This window comes from Scyliorhinus torazame, chromosome 5 (genome assembly GCF_047496885.1).
Source record: "Scyliorhinus torazame isolate Kashiwa2021f chromosome 5, sScyTor2.1, whole genome shotgun sequence".
Lineage (NCBI taxonomy): Eukaryota > Metazoa > Chordata > Chondrichthyes > Carcharhiniformes > Scyliorhinidae > Scyliorhinus > Scyliorhinus torazame.
This window is the reverse complement of record NC_092711.1, coordinates 160,925,983-160,945,491: the sequence shown is the minus strand read 5'-3', so window position 1 is coordinate 160,945,491 and position 19,509 is coordinate 160,925,983. Positions and strand designations below refer to the sequence as shown.

The window sequence follows — 19,509 nt, the reverse complement described above, 5'->3', positions numbered from 1 at the left end:
CTGGCTCTGGGTCACTGTCCGTGTGGAGTTTGCACATTCTCCCCATGTTTGTGTGGGTTTCACCCCACAAACCAAAGATGTGCAGGGTAGGTGAATTTGCAATGCTAAATTGCCCCTTAATTGGAAAAAATAAATTGGGTACACTAAAAAAAATTTTTAAAGTCTATTTATAGTTTAAGAGATACATTCCTCATAAAAATAGTGTTCAGGCATTGTTTCGTCTAGTTTTTTGCAGTAAAAGAGATAAAACTGGAAGTTTTTGCCTTATGACTCTTTAATTTGTTCACTGGGTTTAGAATTTATCTTTTAAAGTTCCTGATCTTTTCAGAAATCTTTCACAGTTGATTTAGAGCTACAAGTTTCAACTTCCCGTTAAGCCTCAGGCAACTTCTGTCTCACCATTGCTCATGTCAATGACAGCCCAGCAGCAGAGCTGAGGGTTGGATATGCCGTCACTCCTTGTAGGAGCTGGAATCAATAGAAAGAAGAACCATAGTTTCTGGTTGAGCTTTGTGTTATCTGTCTGACCATGATGACCATATATAAATAGCTAACCAGGTAATATGCTGTGATGAGGGTTTAGAAACAAACCCTGGGTAGACGAGTTCGCTGAAGCTGTGGGCTTGTCAGCTGTACAGTGAAACCAGGCATCCAACAGCCACAGAGACCTCTAATATTGGACACTTGTTTAATACTGTTCTGTATTAAACAGACCTATCTGATACTGGGGTTGATATAGTTAATCTGACCCTTAATTCATTCAATTCCAAAAGTGAATAACATTGATTCAAGTAGTGGTTACTCTGTTAATCTGTGAACTCAAAGTGGTGTCAGTTCATGCAGATCTCTGTCTGAACTCGATTTCATTACTTACTTTTGTTACTGACTGGTCTAGTGTTCAATCTAAAAGGACAGTAGCACAGTGGTTAGCACAGTCACTTCATAGCTCCAGGGTCCCAGGTTCAATTCCCGGCTTGGGTCACTGTCAGTGTGGAGTCTGCACGTTCTCCCTGTGTGTGCGTGGGTTTCCACCGGGTGCTCTGGTTTCCTCCCACAGTCCAAAGATGTGCAGGTTAGGTGGATTGGTCATGATAAATTGCCCTTAGTGTCCAAAAAAGATTAGCTGGGGTTACGGGGTTAGGGTGGAGGCATGGGCTTATGCTCTTTCCAAGAGCCGGTGCAGACTCGATGGGCCAAATGGCCTCCTTCCGCACTGTAAATTCCATGATTCCTCTGACACAGCTCAGAATAAGGATGTTTGATTTCTGTTTCCTGTCTGCAAAGCCTCTCTGCTCATCGCCTGGGAAAGGTGATTACAAAGGACATCGTTGTAAGTAAAGGGTAGAAATCCAGAACTGACAATTCTCGCCATCAGAGAACATACTTTTCCCTCTCAAACTATAAATCACTGTTCCCCACACACTCCCTATTGATCATAGATCAAATACATCCTCCTATCACATTACATGGGCACCTCACCAACAGAGACAGGAAGGTGCTGGAGGATGGACTGGAAATGGGGCTCTACCAATTAGGGCATGAGGTTTGGGACGATGTGGGGGAGGGTGGGGGGGGGTTACGGTATCGTGACCCACAGGGTTCAGTTCTCATGTCCAAAGCAGGGAGTCACGGGAACAGGGTACAAAGAGAAATAATTTGGATCCTGAACATTGGGAACATCCTTTTACTCTGGTTGTCTTTGATCCTCAAGTCATTTTGTCTTTATCACCTTGTTTGTTTCATTAATTAACATTTATTATAAAAATGTTGATTTTTCGGACTTTTCATGATTAGACTGATGCACTTTCGGGAAAGTGGGTGAGAGGGGTTGACAGGCTCTTTTTTCAAATAAATTTCAAGTAGCGAATTATGTTTTATCCAATTAAGGGGCAATTTAGCAGAACCAATCCACCTATCCTGCACATCGAGGTGCGACCCACGCAGACACGGGGAGAATGTGCAAACACCACACGGTCAGTGACCTGGGGCTGGGATCAAACCTGGGGCCTCAGCGCCATGAGGCAGCAGTGCTAACCACTGCACCACCATGCCATCCCTGAGACTCTTTTATCAGAAAGTGAGTCCCTCTAATGTAATTGGCAAAGGAGCCAGAGAGAGAGATGAGATTTTATTTTTGACACATGAAGTGTGTGTGATTCTTTAATTTTGGAGATGCACTCATCCAGGTAACTGGAGAGTGATCCATCACACTCCTGACCTCTGGATAATGGATAGGCTTTCAGGAGGTGAGTGACTCACAACAGGATTCCCAGCCTCTGACCCACTCTTGTAGCCACAGTATTTATATGGCTAATCCAGTTCAGTTTATGGTCAAAGGTAACCCCCAAGATGTTGATAGTGGGGTATTTAGCAATGGTAATGCCATTGAATGTCATGGGGAGGTAGTTGGATTCTCATGAGGGAGGTGGTCATTGCCTGCCATTTGTGTGGCTCAAAGTTACTTGCAGGACTGCAGAGCTCAGATCTGATCCATTGGTTGTTGGATCGTTTAGCTCTGTCTGTTGATTGCTGCTTTTGATGTTTGGCATGCAAATAGTCCGGTTTCATGCATAATAACACTCCTCCCTCGCAGTGCCAGAAACCCGGATTCAATTCCAGCCTTGGGTGACTGTCTGTGTGAAGTTTGCACATTCTCCCTGTGTTTGCATGGGTTTCCTCCATCACTCTGGAGTCCTCCCACAGTCCAAAGATATACAGGTTAAGTGAGGTTATGGGGATATGGCGGGGGAATAGACTGAGGTAGCTGCTCTGGGTACGGTTGGTGCAGACTCGATGGGCTGAATGGTCCCCTTCTGTACTGTAGAATTCCATTCTATGGAATAAACATCCTTGCAGATTCTTACAGCTTTGTTGCTGGGCCATTTCAGAGTCAACCACATTGTTGTGGATCTGGAGTCACATGTAGTCCAGACCAGGTAAGGAGGCAGATTTCCTTCCCTAACGGGCATTAGTAAACCAGATGGGTTTTTTCACCAACAATGGAGAAGATCATTAGACTTATAGTTTGTGTTTTTAATATATGTATTTTATACCAAACACAATCAATTATACAAACAAACAACAACCAAATACCGTTGGCTTTCAAACAGTTTCTAATTTTTCCCCTTTTCTTCCCTAAACTCCCCCAACATCCCTTTCACAACTGACCAGCCCCCCCCCCCCCCCCCCCCCCCCCCGGGCGACAAACAGAATCTTAAATAGAGACAGAAAGACCCTCCGTCTTATGCAGAACCCTCTTCACCCTCGGAGAACGTACTTAAGTCTTCTCCAACTGCAGAAATTCCGCCAAATCCCCCAACCATGCCGATACCTTCGGTGGGGCGACCGACCTCCAACCCAGTGAGATTCGCCGCCGGGCAATCATAGTGGTGAAGACCCCCTTCCCCTCCAGCAGCTCTGGCAGATCCGAAACACCAGAAAGCCCCACCAAAGAGCACGGCGTCATCGTCACCCCCACAATTCCAGCAGGGTCTCAGAAATCAATGGCCAGAATCCCCCAACTTCGGGCACACCCAAAACATGTGAACATGATTGACAGGCCCCCTCCTGTACCTCTCACACCTGTCCTCAACCTCAGGGAAGAACCCACCCGTACGAGCCCGAGTCACAAACGCAAAAAACATAACATTTGCAAAACTTGTATATACTTGTCGAGACAGAAATTTAGAAGGATTCCCAAGGCAGCGGGAGGTGTTGACAGTCAATGGATGGGAGGCGGGTTTGTGTGATGGACTGGGTAGTGTTCATGACTCTCTGAAATTTCTTGCAGTCTTGGACCGAGCAGTTGCCAGGCCAGGCTGTGATGCAATCAGATAAGATGCTTTCTATAGTACATCTGTTAAAGTTGGTAAGAGTCAATGTGGACGTTCCGAATTTCCTTAGTTTTCTGAGGAAGTATAGGCGCTGTTGTGCTTACAGCAGAATCCAACCCCTGTCATCATTCGTGAACTTGCTGGTGCCTCACCAGGTATGTTGACCGAGTGAATCCTTTCTCACACACCGTGCAGGTGAATGGCCTCTCCCCGGTATGAAGACACTGGTGTGCCTGCAACGTGGCTAACTGAGCGAATCCCTTCCCACAGACCGAGCAGGTGAATGGCCTCTCCCCAGTGTGAACTCGCTGGTGTGCTTGCAGATTGGGTAACTTAGTGAATTCCTTTCCACACACAGTGCAGGTGAACGGCCTCTCACCAGTGTGAATTTGTTGGTGTACCTGTAGGTGGGATAACTGAGTGAATCCTATCCCACACTGAGAGCAGGTGAATGGCCTCTCCCCAGTGTGAACTCGCTGGTGTGCCTGCAGATTGTGTAACTGAATGAATTCCTTTCCACACACACTGCAGGTGAACGGCTTCTCCCCAGTGTGAATTCGCTGGTGTACCTGTAGGTGGGATAACTGAGTGAATGCTGTCCCACACTGAGAGCAGGTGAATGGCCTCTCCCCAGTGTGAACTCGCTGATGTGCCTGCAGGTTGGATAACCGAGTGAATCCTGTCCCACAATCAGAGCAGGTGAATGGCCTCTCCCCAGTGTGAATTCGCTGGTGCGTCAGCAAATAGGCTGAGGTTCGAAACCTCTTTGTGCAGTGAGAGCAGCTAAACGGTCTCTCCTCAGTGTGAATTTGTTGGTGTGTCAGCAGTTGGGATGAATAACTGAACTCCTTTCCACACGTGGAGCAGGTGAATAGCCTCTCCGTGTCGTGGACTGGCTGGTGCCTGTGTAGGTTGGATAACAGAGCAAATCCCTTCCCACACATGGGGCAGGTGAATGGCTTCTCCCTGACGTGGACTGACTGGTGTGTGTGCAGGTTGGATAACAGAGCAAATCCCTTCCCACATGTGGAGCAGGTGAAAGGCCTCTCTCCAGTGTGACTGCGCCGATGAGTTTCCAGTACAGATGGGAATCTGAATCCCTTCCCACAGTCCCCACATTGCCACCGTTTCTCCATGGTCCAGTCACACTTGTTTAAAACCTTCTGAAGCAGTAAGAAGATAAACCTTTATCCTCGATTCAAAGGCCGATGATATTCAAGTCCCGGTGAATTGAGTGACTCAGTCAGATCGAGACGTGAGGTTTGGTTTAAGATTGCTGTCTGGAATTCTTCCTCTTCTAATATCCTGTAAAGGAATTTACAAATGTCATCACTGTCAGTACATGCTAGAAATTCAGAACAGACAAATCTAGTTTCTCTGGAATATTTTTTCCTCTCTCATTCCCCAAAACGTGTAAATCTCCATCCCACACACTCTCCCTCCATTCTCACTCTGCTGTGTCTAATATTCACCCTCCCAATTCTCCTGAAGGTGCTGATTCAGGCTGATTGACAGATCCATGCTCACTGCTTCCTGTCCAGGACACAGACATCTGAAAATATTTGTGCAGGCTGCCAGCCTAACGGAAATATGTAACTGGACTAAAATTGTGTTTAATGTACAGGATTGTTTCAGATGATTAAGATACAGGGGGCTGTGATTGATCACGATCTTGAACTTGCTGCCAGTGAGGGACCTCAAGCAGAGCTGATCAATAATTTCTAACTGAAATTGGATGGATGCTGCAGGGTTACAGAATGGGACCCACTCCAGACTGACAGAATTGGTCGACATCAACTCGAGTTGTCCTTCTGTGCCACAACGACGTTATGACTGGAAATCTGTTGGGTGAAAATATTCACGACTAGACCTTTCTGGTGAGCAAGAGAAGCAATGTATTGTTACAGAGCTCTGGGAGAAGAGTCCCAGACCCCGTGGAAACATCTTCCCGTTCGAGCCAGGGCTTACGCTGGTTTAATATACAGTTTCAAAAAGCGGAATTAGTTTGTGTACTCATTTACATGTAGCCAATCGATTCCCCTATTAACACATTCAGATCACATTTCTCCAATCAGGTCCTTACACATTAGGTTTGTAATTGATAATGTGGAAAGATGTGTCATTTGAAACATGGAAGTCTGACAATACCTGATTTAAGAAACATAAGAGGATGCAGGGAAAGACCCCACGAATGGTTAATAGCAGCTGCAAAGAGCAGGATTATAAAATGCAGATTCCTTCTTCCAAACAGACTTAGCAAACAGACAGGATTTTTGTAAGCATCTGGAAAAGCATGGATGAGGGTTTCACTTGAGTTAGGTGATAAATGTAAACCTTTCAAGTTATAACCAAGTGGATTTTTAGCATACAGCTAAAAGCAATGTTTCACACCTTCATTGAAATTAACTATCTTAGTAAGCAGCTGGAAAGGAAAGGATGAGATTCAGTTGAATTTGGTGACAATACCGTGTGAAATGTTGCTAATATCAGGTAAATTAAAGAAAATTGGAGACTATCAGTCTACGAGAAACATAATTTAAAGCTAAAATCAAAGTGAAAATTATGAAAATTATGGGGACACAATTGGAAAATAAAACTATAGAAATGACAGGGACCAAGATTCACACCCCTCTTGAAATCAAAGCATTTTGAATATCACAAAGGAACTTTGAACATCACAAAGGAACTTTGAACATCACAAAAGACGATGTAATCAGATCTGAGGGCTGAGGCCATGCCCAAAATGAATACTTAGTCGTGTGTTAGAAAAATTCAGATTAAAGGTACCTTTTACAATCCAAGTGAAATAAAAGTTACTTTACAATAAAGACATAAAAACTTAATAACTGTTTGAAAAATATATAAACCCAGAGACCAGAGCAGGAACTACAAGAACCAGAGGGAGAGAGAGAGAGAAGGGACAAGAGAAGCAAGCAGAGTCAGCTTACAGTCAGCTCGGTCATGGGGCAAAGCAAGGTAGCCGAGCTAAAACAGCTAATACATCTAAGGAAGACTAGAATTTAAAGAGGAGGCAGAGTCAGCTCAGAGACAGCCAGCAGAGCCAGCTCTCACAGCTCGGTACATGGGAAAGATAGGACATAGCAACCGAGCTAACCAGCGAATACATCTAAAGAAGACCAGATTTTAAAAAGATTGATTGTCAAGTTGGGCCTGAAGGTCCCTTCAACCAACCAGAAGGATCCAGAAGCAAGATCTTTTTACTTTTCTGTAAAGACAGTGATTGCATCTTTTAAAAGAAAAAAATATATAATAATAAATTAACTTAAAAGTTTTAACCTGAAATAGTGGTTATTCCAAAGTCTACTTTACTTACTTTACAATGCGTGACCCAGGATCGATACTACTAAGTGGTAAGTAAATGAAATCTTCAGTGAAGGTATGGGTTATACCGGGGGATAACTTGAAAATATAGTTTGACCTGACTTCCGGGTGCGGCGATGACCAGCTGAGTCGCACGTTTCGGCAGCTCCCTGTGAAACGGACTTTTGGGCTCTTGATAGGAGCCCCAACGGCAATTTTAAGGGCTAAAAACACCGTGCGGTAAACCAGGAGGGTGTTCCCCCTGGACACGGATGGAAAAAGGAGAGGAAAGTGGCCGGATTGCAGCGGATCCTTTGGAACAACGGCAAGGAAGGCAAGCAAAAACCAAGATGGCGTCGGAAGGTGGCAGTTTCATATGGGGCCCTGAACAACAAGAGTTCTTGAAATGCTGCGTGGAGGAGATAAAAAAGGAAATGAAGAAAGAGTTGTTGGCCCCAATACTACAGGCGATCGAAGGGCTAAAGGAGGAACAAAAGACCCAGGAGCAGGAGCTTCAGGTCGTGAAGGCGAAAGCAGCCGAGAATGAGAACGATATACAGGGCCTGGTGGTGAAGTCGGAGATACAGGAGGCACACCAGAAACGATGTGTGGAGAGGTTGGAGGCACTGGAAAACAACGCAAGGAGGAACAACCTGAGGATTCTTGGCCTTCCTGAAGGTGTGGAGGGGGCGGACGTCGGGGCATATGTGAGCACGATGCTGCATTCGTTAATGGGTGCGGAGGCCCCGACGGGTCCGTTGGAGGTGGAGGGAGCGTACCGAGTTATGGTGCGAGGATCGAGAGCAGGAGAAACTCCCAGAGCCATAGTGGTGAGATTCCTCCGTTTTAAGGATAGAGAAATGGTCCTTAGATGGGCGAAGAAAACTCGGTGCAGTAAATGGGAGAACGCGGTGATCCGCGTTTATCAAGACTGGAGTGCGGAGGTGGCGAGAAGGACGGCGAGCTTTAATCGGGCCAAGGCGGTACTTCACAAAAGGAAGATAAAATTTGGAATGCTGCAACCGGCAAGACTGTGGGTCACATATCAAGGGAGGCACCACTACTTTGAGACGGCGGATGAAGCGTGGACTTTTATTGTAGAAGAAAAACTGGAATGAGTGGAGTATGAAAAAGAACGTTTGGACAAAGTGGTGGGGCGAATGGGGGGGGCGAAGAGGGGTTTTATGTTCTAATCCTGCGGTATGGTAACTTTTCTTTCTCCCACAGGTGGTGATGGGGGGAGGTGGGGAGGGAGAGGAGATGGGGCGTTGGCCATGGGAGGCGGGGCCGAGGGAGAGGCGCGGGCTTGGTTCCCGCGCTATGATAATTATGGCGGGAATAGAGAAGCAGGAAGGAGGGGGCGTCGCACGGTGCGAGCCGTGGTCACGGGGGGAAGCCGAGGTCAGCCAGAGTTTGCTGACTTCTGGGAGCAACATGGGGGGAGTAATTACGCTAGCGGGGGGTCTAGCGGGGGGGGGGTGGGAGGGGGGAATTACTGGGTTGCTGCTGCTGGGGAAAGGGGGGAGTGGGTACGGGAGAGGATGGGCGGGGGGGCACCGCCTGGGGGTGATACAGCTGCGTGGGAACTGGGTGAGAAGCTGGAAAAAGATGATGGCTAACCGGCAAGGGGGGGGGGGGTGGGAAGCCCCCCAACTCGGCTGATCACGTGGAACGTGAGAGGGCTCAACGGGCCGATAAAGAGGGCACGAGTACTCGCACACCTTAAGAAACTTAAAGCAGATGTGGTTATGTTACAGGAAACGCACCTGAAACTGATAGACCAGGTTAGGCTGCGTAAAGGATGGGTGGGGCAGGTGTTCCATTCGGGGCTGGATGCGAAAAACAGGGGGGTGGCTATATTAGTGGGGAAGCGGGTAATGTTCGAGGCAAAGACTATAGTGGTGGATAACGGGGGCAGATACGTGATGGTGAGTGGCAAATTACAGGGAGAGATGGTGGTTTTGGTAAACGTGTATGCCCCGAACTGGGATGATGCCAACTTTATGAGGCGAATGCTAGGACGCATCCCGGACCTAGAGACGGGAAAGCTGATAATGGGGGGAGACTTTAACACGGTGTTGGAACCAAGGCTGGATAGGTCGAAGTCCAGGACTGGTAGGAGGCCGGCAGCAGCCAAGGTGCTTAAGGATTTTATGGAGCAGATGGGAGGTGTGGACCCGTGGAGATTCAGTAGACCTAGGAGTAAGGAGTTCTCGTTTTTCTCCTATGTCCATAAAGTCTATTCGCGCATAGACTTTTTTGTGTTGGGTAGGGCATTGATCCCGAGGGTGAGGGGAACGGAATATACGGCTATAGCCATTTCGGATCATGCCCCATACTGGGTAGACTTGGAGATAGGGGAGGAAACAGGAGGGCGCCCACCCTGGAGAATGGACATGGGACTAATGGCGGATGAGGGGGTGTGCCTAAGGGTGAGGGGATGTATTGAAAAGTACTTGGAACTCAATGACAATGGGGAGGTTCAGGTGGGAGTGGTCTGGGAGGCGTTGAAGGCGGTGGTTAGGGGGGAGCTGATATCAATAAGGGCACATAAAGGGAAGCAGGAGAATAAGGAACGGGAGCGGTTGCTGCAAGAACTTTTGAGGGTGGACAGACAATATGCGGAAGCACCGGAGGAGGGACTGTACAGGGAAAGGCAAAGGCTGCATGTGGAATTTGACTTGCTGACTACAGGCACTGCAGAGGCACAATGGAGGAAGGCGCAGGGTGTACAGTATGAATATGGGGAGAAGGCGAGCAGATTGCTGGCACACCAATTGAGGAAAAGGGGAGCAGCGAGGGAAATAGGGGGAGTGAGGGATGAGGAAGGAGAGATGGAGCGGGGGGCGGAGAGAGTGAATGAAGTGTTCAAGACATTTTATAAAAAATTGTATGAAGCTCAACCCCCGGATGGGAAGGAGAGAATGATGGATTTTTTGGATCGGCTGGAAATTCCCAAGGTGGAAGAGCAGGAAAGGGTGGGACTGGGAGCACAGATTACGGTAGAAGAAGTGGTGAAAGGAATTAGGAACATGCAGACGGGAAAGGCCCCGGGACCGGACGGATTCCCAGTTGAATTTTACAGAAAGTATTTGGACTTGCTCGCCCCGGTACTGACGAGGACCTTTAACGAGGCAAAGGAAAGGGGACAACTGCCCCCGACTATGTCTGAAGCAACGATATCGCTTCTCTTAAAGAAGGAAAAGGATCCGCTACAATGCGGGTCCTACAGACCAATTTCCCTCCTAAATGTGGATGCCAAGGTCCTGGCCAAGGTAATGGCAATGAGAATAGAGGAATGTGTCCCGGGGGTGGTTCACGAGGACCAAACTGGGTTTGTGAAGGGGAGACAGCTGAACACGAATATACGGAGGCTGTTAGGGGTAATGATGATGGCCCCACCAGAGGGTGAAACGGAGATAGTAGTGGCGATGGATGCCGAGAAAGCATTTGATAGAGTGGAATGGGATTATCTGTGGGAGGTGTTGAGGAGATTTGGTTTTGGAGAGGTGTATGTTAGATGGGTGCAGCTGTTGTATAGGGCCCCAGTGGCGAGTGTGGTCACGAATGGACGGGGATCGGCATATTTTCGGCTCCATAGAGGGACAAGGCAGGGATGTCCTCTGTCCCCATTACTGTTTGCACTGGCGATTGAGCCCCTGGCGATAGCGCTGAGAGGTTCCAAGAGATGGAGGGGAATACTTAGGGGAGGAGAAGAACACCGGGTATCTTTATATGCGGATGATCTGCTACTATATGTGGCGGATCCGGCGGAGGGGATGCCAGAAATAATGCGGATACTTGGGGAGTTTGGGGATTTTTCAGGGTATAAATTGAACATGGGGAAGAGTGAGCTGTTTGTGGTGCATCCAGGGGAGCAGAGTAGAGAAATAGAAGACCTACCGTTGAGGAAGGTAACAAGAGACTTTCGTTACCTGGGGATCCAGATAGCTAAGAATTGGGGCACATTGCACAGGCTAAATTTAACGCGGTTGGTGGAACAGATGGAGGAAGATTTCAAGAGATGGGATATGGTAGCACTGTCAATGGCAGGGAGGGTGCAGGCGGTTAAGATGGTGGTCCTCCCGAGATTCCTCTTTGTGTTTCAGTGCCTCCCGGTGGTGATCACGAAGGCTTTTTTTAAAAGGATAGAAAAGAGCATCATGGGTTTTGTTTGGGCCGGGAAGACTCCGAGAGTGAGGAAGGGATTCTTACAGCGTAGTAGGGATAGGGGGGGGGCTGGCATTACCGAGCCTAAGTGAGTATTATTGGGCCGCTAATATTTCAATGGTGAGTAAGTGGATGGGAGAGGAGGAGGGAGCGGCGTGGAAGAGATTAGAGAGGGCGTCCTGTAGGGGGACCAGCCTGCAGGCTATGGTGACAGCCCCATTGCCGTTCTCACCGAGGAACTACACCACGAGCCCGGTGGTGGTAGCTACACTGAAGATTTGGGGACAGTGGAGATGACATAGGGGAAAGACCGGAGCATTGGGGGGGGTCCCCGATAAGAAACAACCATAGGTTTGCCCCGGGGGGAATGGATGGGGGATATGGAATGTGGCAAAGAGCAGGAATAACGCAACTGAAAGATCTATTTGTGGACGGGAAGTTCGCAAGTCTGGGAGCGCTGACCGAGAAATATGGGTTGCCCCAAGGGAATGCATTCAGGTACATGCAATTGAGGGCTTTTGCGAGGCAACAGGTGAGGGAATTCCCGCAGCTCCCGACACAAGAGGTGCAGGACAGAGTCATCTCAAAGAAATGGGTGGGGGATGGTAAGGTGTCGGATATATATAGGGAAATGAGGGACGAAGGGGAGACTATGGTGGACGAACTAAAAGGGAAATGGGAAGAAGAGCTAGGGGAGGAGATCGAGGAGGGGCTGTGGGCAGATGCCCTAAACAGGGTAAACTCGTCGTCCTCGTGCGCCAGGCTAAGCCTGATTCAGTTTAAGGTATTACACAGGGCACATATGACTGGAACACGGCTCAGTAAATTTTTGGGGGTGGAGGATAGGTGTGCGAGGTGCTCGAGAAGCCCAGCGAATCATACCCATATGTTTTGGTCATGCCCGGCACTACAGGGGTTTTGGGTGGGGGTGACAAAGGCGCTTTCAAAAGTAGTAGGAGTCCGGGTCGAACCAAGCTGGGGGTTGGCTATATTTGGGGTTGCACAAGAGCCGGGAGTGCAGGAGGCGAGAGAGGCTGATGTTTTGGCCTTTGCGTCCCTAGTAGCCCGGCGCAGGATATTGCTAATGTGGAAAGAAGCCAAGCCCCCGGGGGTGGAGACCTGGATAAATGATATGGCGGGGTTCATAAAGCTAGAGCGGATTAAGTTCGTCCTCAGGGGGTCGGCTCAAGGGTTCACCAGGCGGTGGCAACCGTTCGTCGAATATCTTGCGGAAAGATAGATGGGGGAAAAAAGAAGGCAGCAGCAGCAGCCCGGGACTTGGGGGGGGGGGGGGGGGGAGGGATGGGGTGGGGGGGGGGGGGGGGTATAGCCTGTGACAAGGCAGTTGCCAATTAGGGCTAGTTTTCATTTTTGTTATTTAATATTTATTTATTTGTTGTTTTTTGTTGATATAAAAAAGGTCATTATTATCTGTATTGTTATAATGTTGTGTAAAGGATGCACAATGTACTGTGTTGGTTGACCAAAAATTTTCAATAAAATATTTATTTTAAAAAAAATATATATAGTTTGACCTGAATAGCACCCACCGAATCCCTGTTCACTATTTAGAATGTCGGCCCTTTTTGGTATAGGGGGACTTCGAAGAATAGTGGTGAGTTTTCAACAACAGGTTACATTGTTCCAATCAGCTCTTTACATTTGTGATTACATATTGGTCATGGTGTCTCAGGTAGTGATGCACAAAGAGGGCCTCTTCCTCTTTTGGTTGCTATTTTGAGTTTGGTCACTCGCTCCTGTGGTTGTGGAGCAATGGGTCAGTTACATACACAGGATGCACCTGGTCAGGGGACACTTGTTTTCATCAAAGTTTGTGTTCAGCAGAATTCAGTGTTCATACATTCGAAGGTGACAGGGTGTGTATTATACGGCCTTTGGGGCATGCGGCTTCACAGATGTTCCGTATCTACACCTTACCTGTAGCTCATCAACTACCCTTCACATGAAGTCCTCCGCACATTGCTCGATATTTCTGTCATCTTTGTTGTTGCCAGGTGCACATATCAAAGGGTTCAATGTTCCAGTCTCATCGTCTGTCACTGCGCTAGCAACAGGCATCATCTGAGCCACCATGACTTTACAGCAAGTATTAAAACATCCAATAATTAAACAACATATTACAAGGATTATGGCTCGCCCATGTGTCAGGTATGATCACAAGGATCCTCCCAGTAACCAATCTAACCATCCATTCCCCGGTGATTCGTGTAACTTTTTAACCTCCTGGTGGATACGATCCGCAAGGTTAGTGATGTTCTCCGAACTGTCAGGAATATAGGTACAACATTTGGAGCCAATTCTGGTACAAGTCCCACCCTCACTAAGCAGGAGGTAATTTAGGGCCATTCGGTTTTGCAGGGTCACTGTCCTTATTGCTACCATTTCGGTGCTTATCTCGATCAGTGCCTCGGTAGTATCGTTTGCCACTTCTTCCAGAATGTTAGCGACCTTTCGTAGTTCTTTTATGGCAAAGGCCACTCCTATGGTGGTGGTGGTGGTGGTGGTGGTGGTGGTGGTGGTGGTGGGGGCGGGGGGGGGGGGGGGGGGAGTAAAATTCCAAAGTATCGCTGTGTCTCGGTCTCTTTTCTGTAAGGCCTGGGTTCTCTCTCAGGGTCCGTATGTGGTGTACATAGGGAACAACATATCCTAAGTAGCAGGATCCTGTCCACTTACTGGGAGCCATGGGTAAGCTTTGTGTCCACAAATAAAGTGGACATTATAATGTACCGTTATATGCTGTGTATTGCATCGGATTAGTTCCCATTGTCACTACCCAGATCCACTCTCTTGCCCCTGGGTATGTGTTATTGGGCAACTCTTTCAGCTATGCATATCCCTTGGAGATGTCATATGTCCATCGGCATGTGCTGTGTCCCACGCTAATCACCCCGGGCCATCCCGTTGGGGTTCTTTGCAGACACAACACCTCATTAGTCCACCTCATATCAGTGATTGCGAACCATGGTGGAGCTTGGGTGAAATTATACCGGGGTTGGTAAAACCCGGTGAACACCCCTGAGATGGTACCCTGCCTTCTTCCATTGTTCTAGATGTATGGCGTATATATCTATCCCCGCGATATCGTCCATCGATTTCCCCCCCGTCTCGTTCTGCTTAATTATTCACGCTGCCACCTCCGTTATATTAAAGGGCACTGATCTCAGGGGTATTCCCCCTTTTGCATGGATTGGCACATGGGCACACACCCAACAGCTAGAGACATCTATGCCTTTCGCATATAAACATGACATGTACAAGTAGGTATTTACATGCAAGTCCCGTTAATTCTGCGTTGGGAGTCTACTCCCGGTTACTACCATCAAACATATTATCATTCTTACAGCAAACATCATGGGTCTTCTGCAGTTTTTCGGAATTTTGGTTGTGTGGAGTTACCTGATTTGAACATAAATACATATTTTTACTCTCGGTATACTTTTAATTGTGCCCAATGTTTCCATCGTCCCATACCCTTTATGTTCACACATACACAGGTATCCCCACTGATCAGGACTTGATACGGTGCTGTCCATCGGGGGCAAACCCAGGCTTTACCATCACCTTTGTCTCTGCTGTAGGGACATCAGGGAATGCGGTCCAAAATAAGTCCAGATTTTTCTCCTTTGTCTCCTGCCCAGTCCACACTGGCTGCCGCATTTCCTTTAACTGATTACTGAGCTCTAATATGTATCTACGCGTCCTGTCCCTTATCGGACTATTTCTTCTCCCCGTTATTATCCCCTGCACAGTTGCATAGCTCATCCCGTCGTCACCTCATAGGATGATAATCCAGTTGTTCGGTTTGGGCTCGCTCTTAACTTCATTAGGACAATGAGCAGCACATCTACCCATTGCTGCTGATTCTCCCCTAGAGCCTTTGTCAGGGCAGTTTTTTAGGGTCCTATTCATCTGCTCTACCATTCCTGAGCTTTGGGGATGGTCAGGGATGTGGAATTTTTGTTCGATCCCCATCGACTCACATGTTTTCTTCATTACTGTTCCAGTAAAGTGTGTTCCTTGGTCCGAATCTAGTTGCAAAGGTATCCCCCAGCGAGGAATCGCATCCTTGTCTAATATTCGTGCCACGGTTGTGGCTGTGCAGTCGCGGGTTTGGAATGCCTCCACCCATCTGGTAAATTGGTTAATTATTACTAGGCAGTATCGTTCTCCCTGGCTCGGGGGTTGTGATCCGGTAAAGTCAATTTGGAGATTCTCCCAGGGTCCCTTTGGTCTCGGCTGATGTGCCACCCAGATCTTTACGGGGCACCCCGGGTTGTACTGCGCACATGGGATGCATCTCTGACAGTGCTTAGCTATATCTCTCCCCATTCCTGGCCACCACCATTAAGTAAGTAGTCTTACAACATCAGGTTAAAGTCCAAAAGATTTGTTTCAAATCACCAGCTTTCGGAGCACAGCTCCTTCCTCAGGTGACGGAGCTGAATTTTCCTCAGCTGAAGGTGAACTTTCACCTGAGGAAGGAGCTGAGCTCCGAAAGCTAGTTGGACTTTAACCAGGGGTTGTAAGACTTCTTACTGTGCCCACCCCAGTCCAACACCGTCATCTCCACATCATTAGGAATTAACACTGTTTCCCAGTGGGCCTGTTGTAGGTTTGAGACTGATCTGAGCTTACTGTTGTTCAACATTTCTACAATGGTATGCCTGGTGTGCAAGATAATATCTCCGTTCATTACTGTAGGTTCGCTGACTCTGACCGCCCATGCTGCGCAGTCCAGAACTGCCACGCAGCGAGCCAAGCCCGTCTTGTTGAGTAATATGCCACTGGTCTTCGCCTGTCCCCGTGGACTTCGGTCACTACTGCGGCATGGAACTCACCTTCGTTCCTGCAATGTATGTAGGTCGGCTTTCTCAGGTCTGGTGGACCGAGGCCGGGGGCAGAAGTCAATGCTTGTTTTAACTTCCCGTGTGCTTCTTCCTGTTCCGGTCCTCATTCTATGGAGCAGACTGATTCCTATTGGCTGATTGCGGCAAGGCTCCCCGTGACGTCACAATGCGGAAGTGACATTTTGAGCCTCACAGTTATTCCTATTGGACAAGTGATCCACTGTGACGTCTAAAGGACGGAAGTGACATTTTGAGCTTCAGAGTGATTTCTATTCAGAGTGATTCGTACAGGATTGCATTGTGACGTCACAGGAATGGAGGGGCGTTCGCAGTCAGTTTGGGACAAACAAAATGCTGCAGATTGGAAATGAGCTCAGTGCGTCCGGCGGTGAAAGCCCCGCCCACTCCCACGTGAGGCCCGAATCCACCCTCTATTGGCTACAGGAACAATGGAAACCTGGGGAGGACCGGAAATACGCTGGGCCTGCAGCAGATCAGTGTCCGGTCTTTGTGTCAATGGCTGCACGGAGCTTCCTCCACTGGTCTGCCCAGCAAAGCTGCTGCTCCTCTGTCTGAGTGAATATCGATCTTCACACAGACTGAAACTTCCTCCTGTCTCCAACATCTGGGAGTAAAACACTTTCTTTTCTTCCCCTGTCCATTTCTTTTCAAATTCTGACCTTCAATTGCTTTTTAAAAAAAATAAATTTAAAGTATCCAATTATTTCTTTATTCCAATTAAGGGGCAATTTGGCATGGCCAATTCACCTACCCTGCATATCTTTGGGCTGTGGGGGTGAGACCCACGCAGACATGGAGAGAATGTGCAAACCCCACAAGTATAGTGAAGTGACCTGAGGCCAGGATCGAACCTGGGACCTCAGCGCTGTGAGGCAGCCATGCGATCCATTGTCACCGTGTCACCCCTGACCTTCAATTGTTGACTTATTTAAATCCCCAGGCCTCCATGGGAGGCAAGGGAGGAGATTGAAGAGGATCTGACAATTTCAAATCTTCTCTGGTCACAGGAGCGGAGCTAGAGGACAGGAGGACAGATAATGTAGTACCATTATTCAAAAGAAGTAAGAAAATACCAGGAAATTACAGACCAGTGAGTCTAACTTCGGTGTGTGGAGATGCCGGCGTTGGACTGGGGTGAGCACAGTAAGAAGTCTTACAATACCAGGTTAAAGTCCAACAGGTTTGTTTCAAATCACTAGCTTTCGGAGCACTGCTCCTTCCTCAGGTGAACGAAGAGGTGGGTTCCAGAAACATATATATAGACAAAGTCTAAGCTGCAATACGATGCTTTGAATACAAGTTTTTGCAGGTAATTAAGTCTGCAGGTCCAGACGGAACAACTGGGGAGAGGGAGAATCACAGGTTAAAGAGGTGTGAATTGTCTCAGGCCAGGAGAGTTGGTAGGATTTTGTTTCGATTTGGATTTTGGTCTGACATCAGTGGTCGCTAACTATTGGAAAAAAAACTCTGGGGCAGAATTGATCAAGGATAGTCAATATGGTTTTGTCAGGGGGAGATCGGGTCTTTCAAATTTGATCTGAATTTTTTGAGGAGGTGACTAGGTGATGAAGGCTGTACAGTTAATGTAGTTTAAGTGGACTTCTGTGAGCCTTTTGATAAAGCCTGACACAGAAGACTAGTCAGGAAGATAAAAGCCCTGGGGATACAGGGCAATTTGTCAAATTGAATCCAAAATTGGCTTTGTGGCAGGAGGCAGAGGGTGATGGTCGAAGATTGTCTTTGTCACTGGAAGTCTGTGTCCAGTGATATTCCGATGGGATCAGTACTGGGTCCCTTGTTGTTTGTAGTGTACATTAATGATCGGGTGTGAACGTAGGAAGTAAGTACGTTTGCAGATGACACAGAAATTGGTGGTGTGGGAAATAGTGAGGAGGAAAGCCTTAGATTACAGGATGATGTGGACGGACTGGTTAGATGGACAGAACAGTGGCAAATGGAATTTAACTCTGAAAAGTGTGAGGTCATGAATTTTGGGAGGATTAACAAGGCAAGAGAATATACAATGAATGGTCGGACCCTAGGAAGTACAGAGGACCAGAGGGACCTTGGTGTGCATGTCCATAGGTCCCTGAAGACAGCAGGACAGGTAGATAAGGTGGTCACGAGGGGATATAAGAGTATAGGTCAGAGGAGCAGAATTAGGCCATTCAATCAATCGGGTTATGGGATTCATGCTTCTATTGGCTGAGGTATAGAATATAAGAGCAGGGAGCATTTGATCGGCCAAAGCATACAAGGCTGTGGACCAAGTGGTGGGAAATGGGATAAGAATAGATAGGTACTAGATAGCTGATGCTGAAATGATGGGCTGGAGGGCTTCTTGTTCTGCTGTAAAACTCTGATTCTATGAGGACAGAGAGATGTCTGGTGTTGTTTTATTGCACAGATTAGATATATTATTGGTTGTTCTGGAATAAAGTACATTGATTATTCTGGTTTTGTAATATAGTCCTGTAGCTACGTTATATATTTCCAGTCAGATTTATAACAGAAGACGAGGAGTCCATTGGACGTTTCAAGTCGATGCCCACTCTGTTGAGCAATTCTGTCAGTGTCGAGTGGGTCCCATTCTGTGACCCTGCATTGCCCATCCAATTTCAGTCAGAAATTATTCATCATCTTTGCTTTAAAAATAAAGTTTTTCAGTTTTACAAATTCTTACAGAACATGCAAATTTTTATAAAACCCCAAAACATCCACCAAGAAAAAAAGAAACAAAACACAATCCGACACAAGACAACTCCACCCCCCCACCTCCCAATCCCCCCCACCTCCCAATCTCTTCCCCCCCGCCCCCGCTACAGCAACTGATAGTGACCAACTCCTTGAAGTAAGTAATAGAAGGCCACTACCTTGAGTAAAACTCTGGACTGATTCCCTCACGGTGTATTTAATCTTTTCAGTATAAAAATTTCATTAGATCCCCACACCATGCTGGGGCAATTGGTGGGGTTGGAGACCTCCACTGAGCAGGACTCACCTCTGGGTGATCAACGAAGGGAAGGCAAGGACATCGGCCTCCGCTCCCCCGTCTGCAGCCCCAGCGAGTCCGACACCCCAAATATGGCAACCAAAGGCCAGGGCTCCAGTTCGATATTGATAATCGCCGACATGGTACGAAAGAAGGAGACCTGAAAGCTCACTAGTTTGGGACAGGACCAGGACATGTGTGTGTGGTTGGCCGGCCGGACCTCTGGAACACCGCTCACACCTATTGTCCACATCCAGGAAAAAACTGCCCATCCTCTCCTTGGTTAGCTGTCCCCTAAACACTA

The 19,509-nt window shown here is 47.7% G+C and overlaps 1 protein-coding gene across 1 annotated transcript in view; it reads right to left on the bottom strand.

Annotated features, from left to right (window-relative positions):
• Positions 1-3,185: 3,185 nt before the first annotated feature.
• The window catches only part of LOC140418011 (uncharacterized), a 104,614-nt gene continuing 88,290 nt past the window's right edge, over positions 3,186-19,509 (bottom strand). Inside the window, exon 5 of the mRNA XM_072501442.1 lies at positions 3,186-5,018. Within this exon, the coding sequence (XP_072357543.1) occupies positions 3,959-5,018 (1,060 nt within the window). The 3' untranslated portion in view covers positions 3,186-3,958. The remainder of the gene's footprint in view (positions 5,019-19,509) is intronic.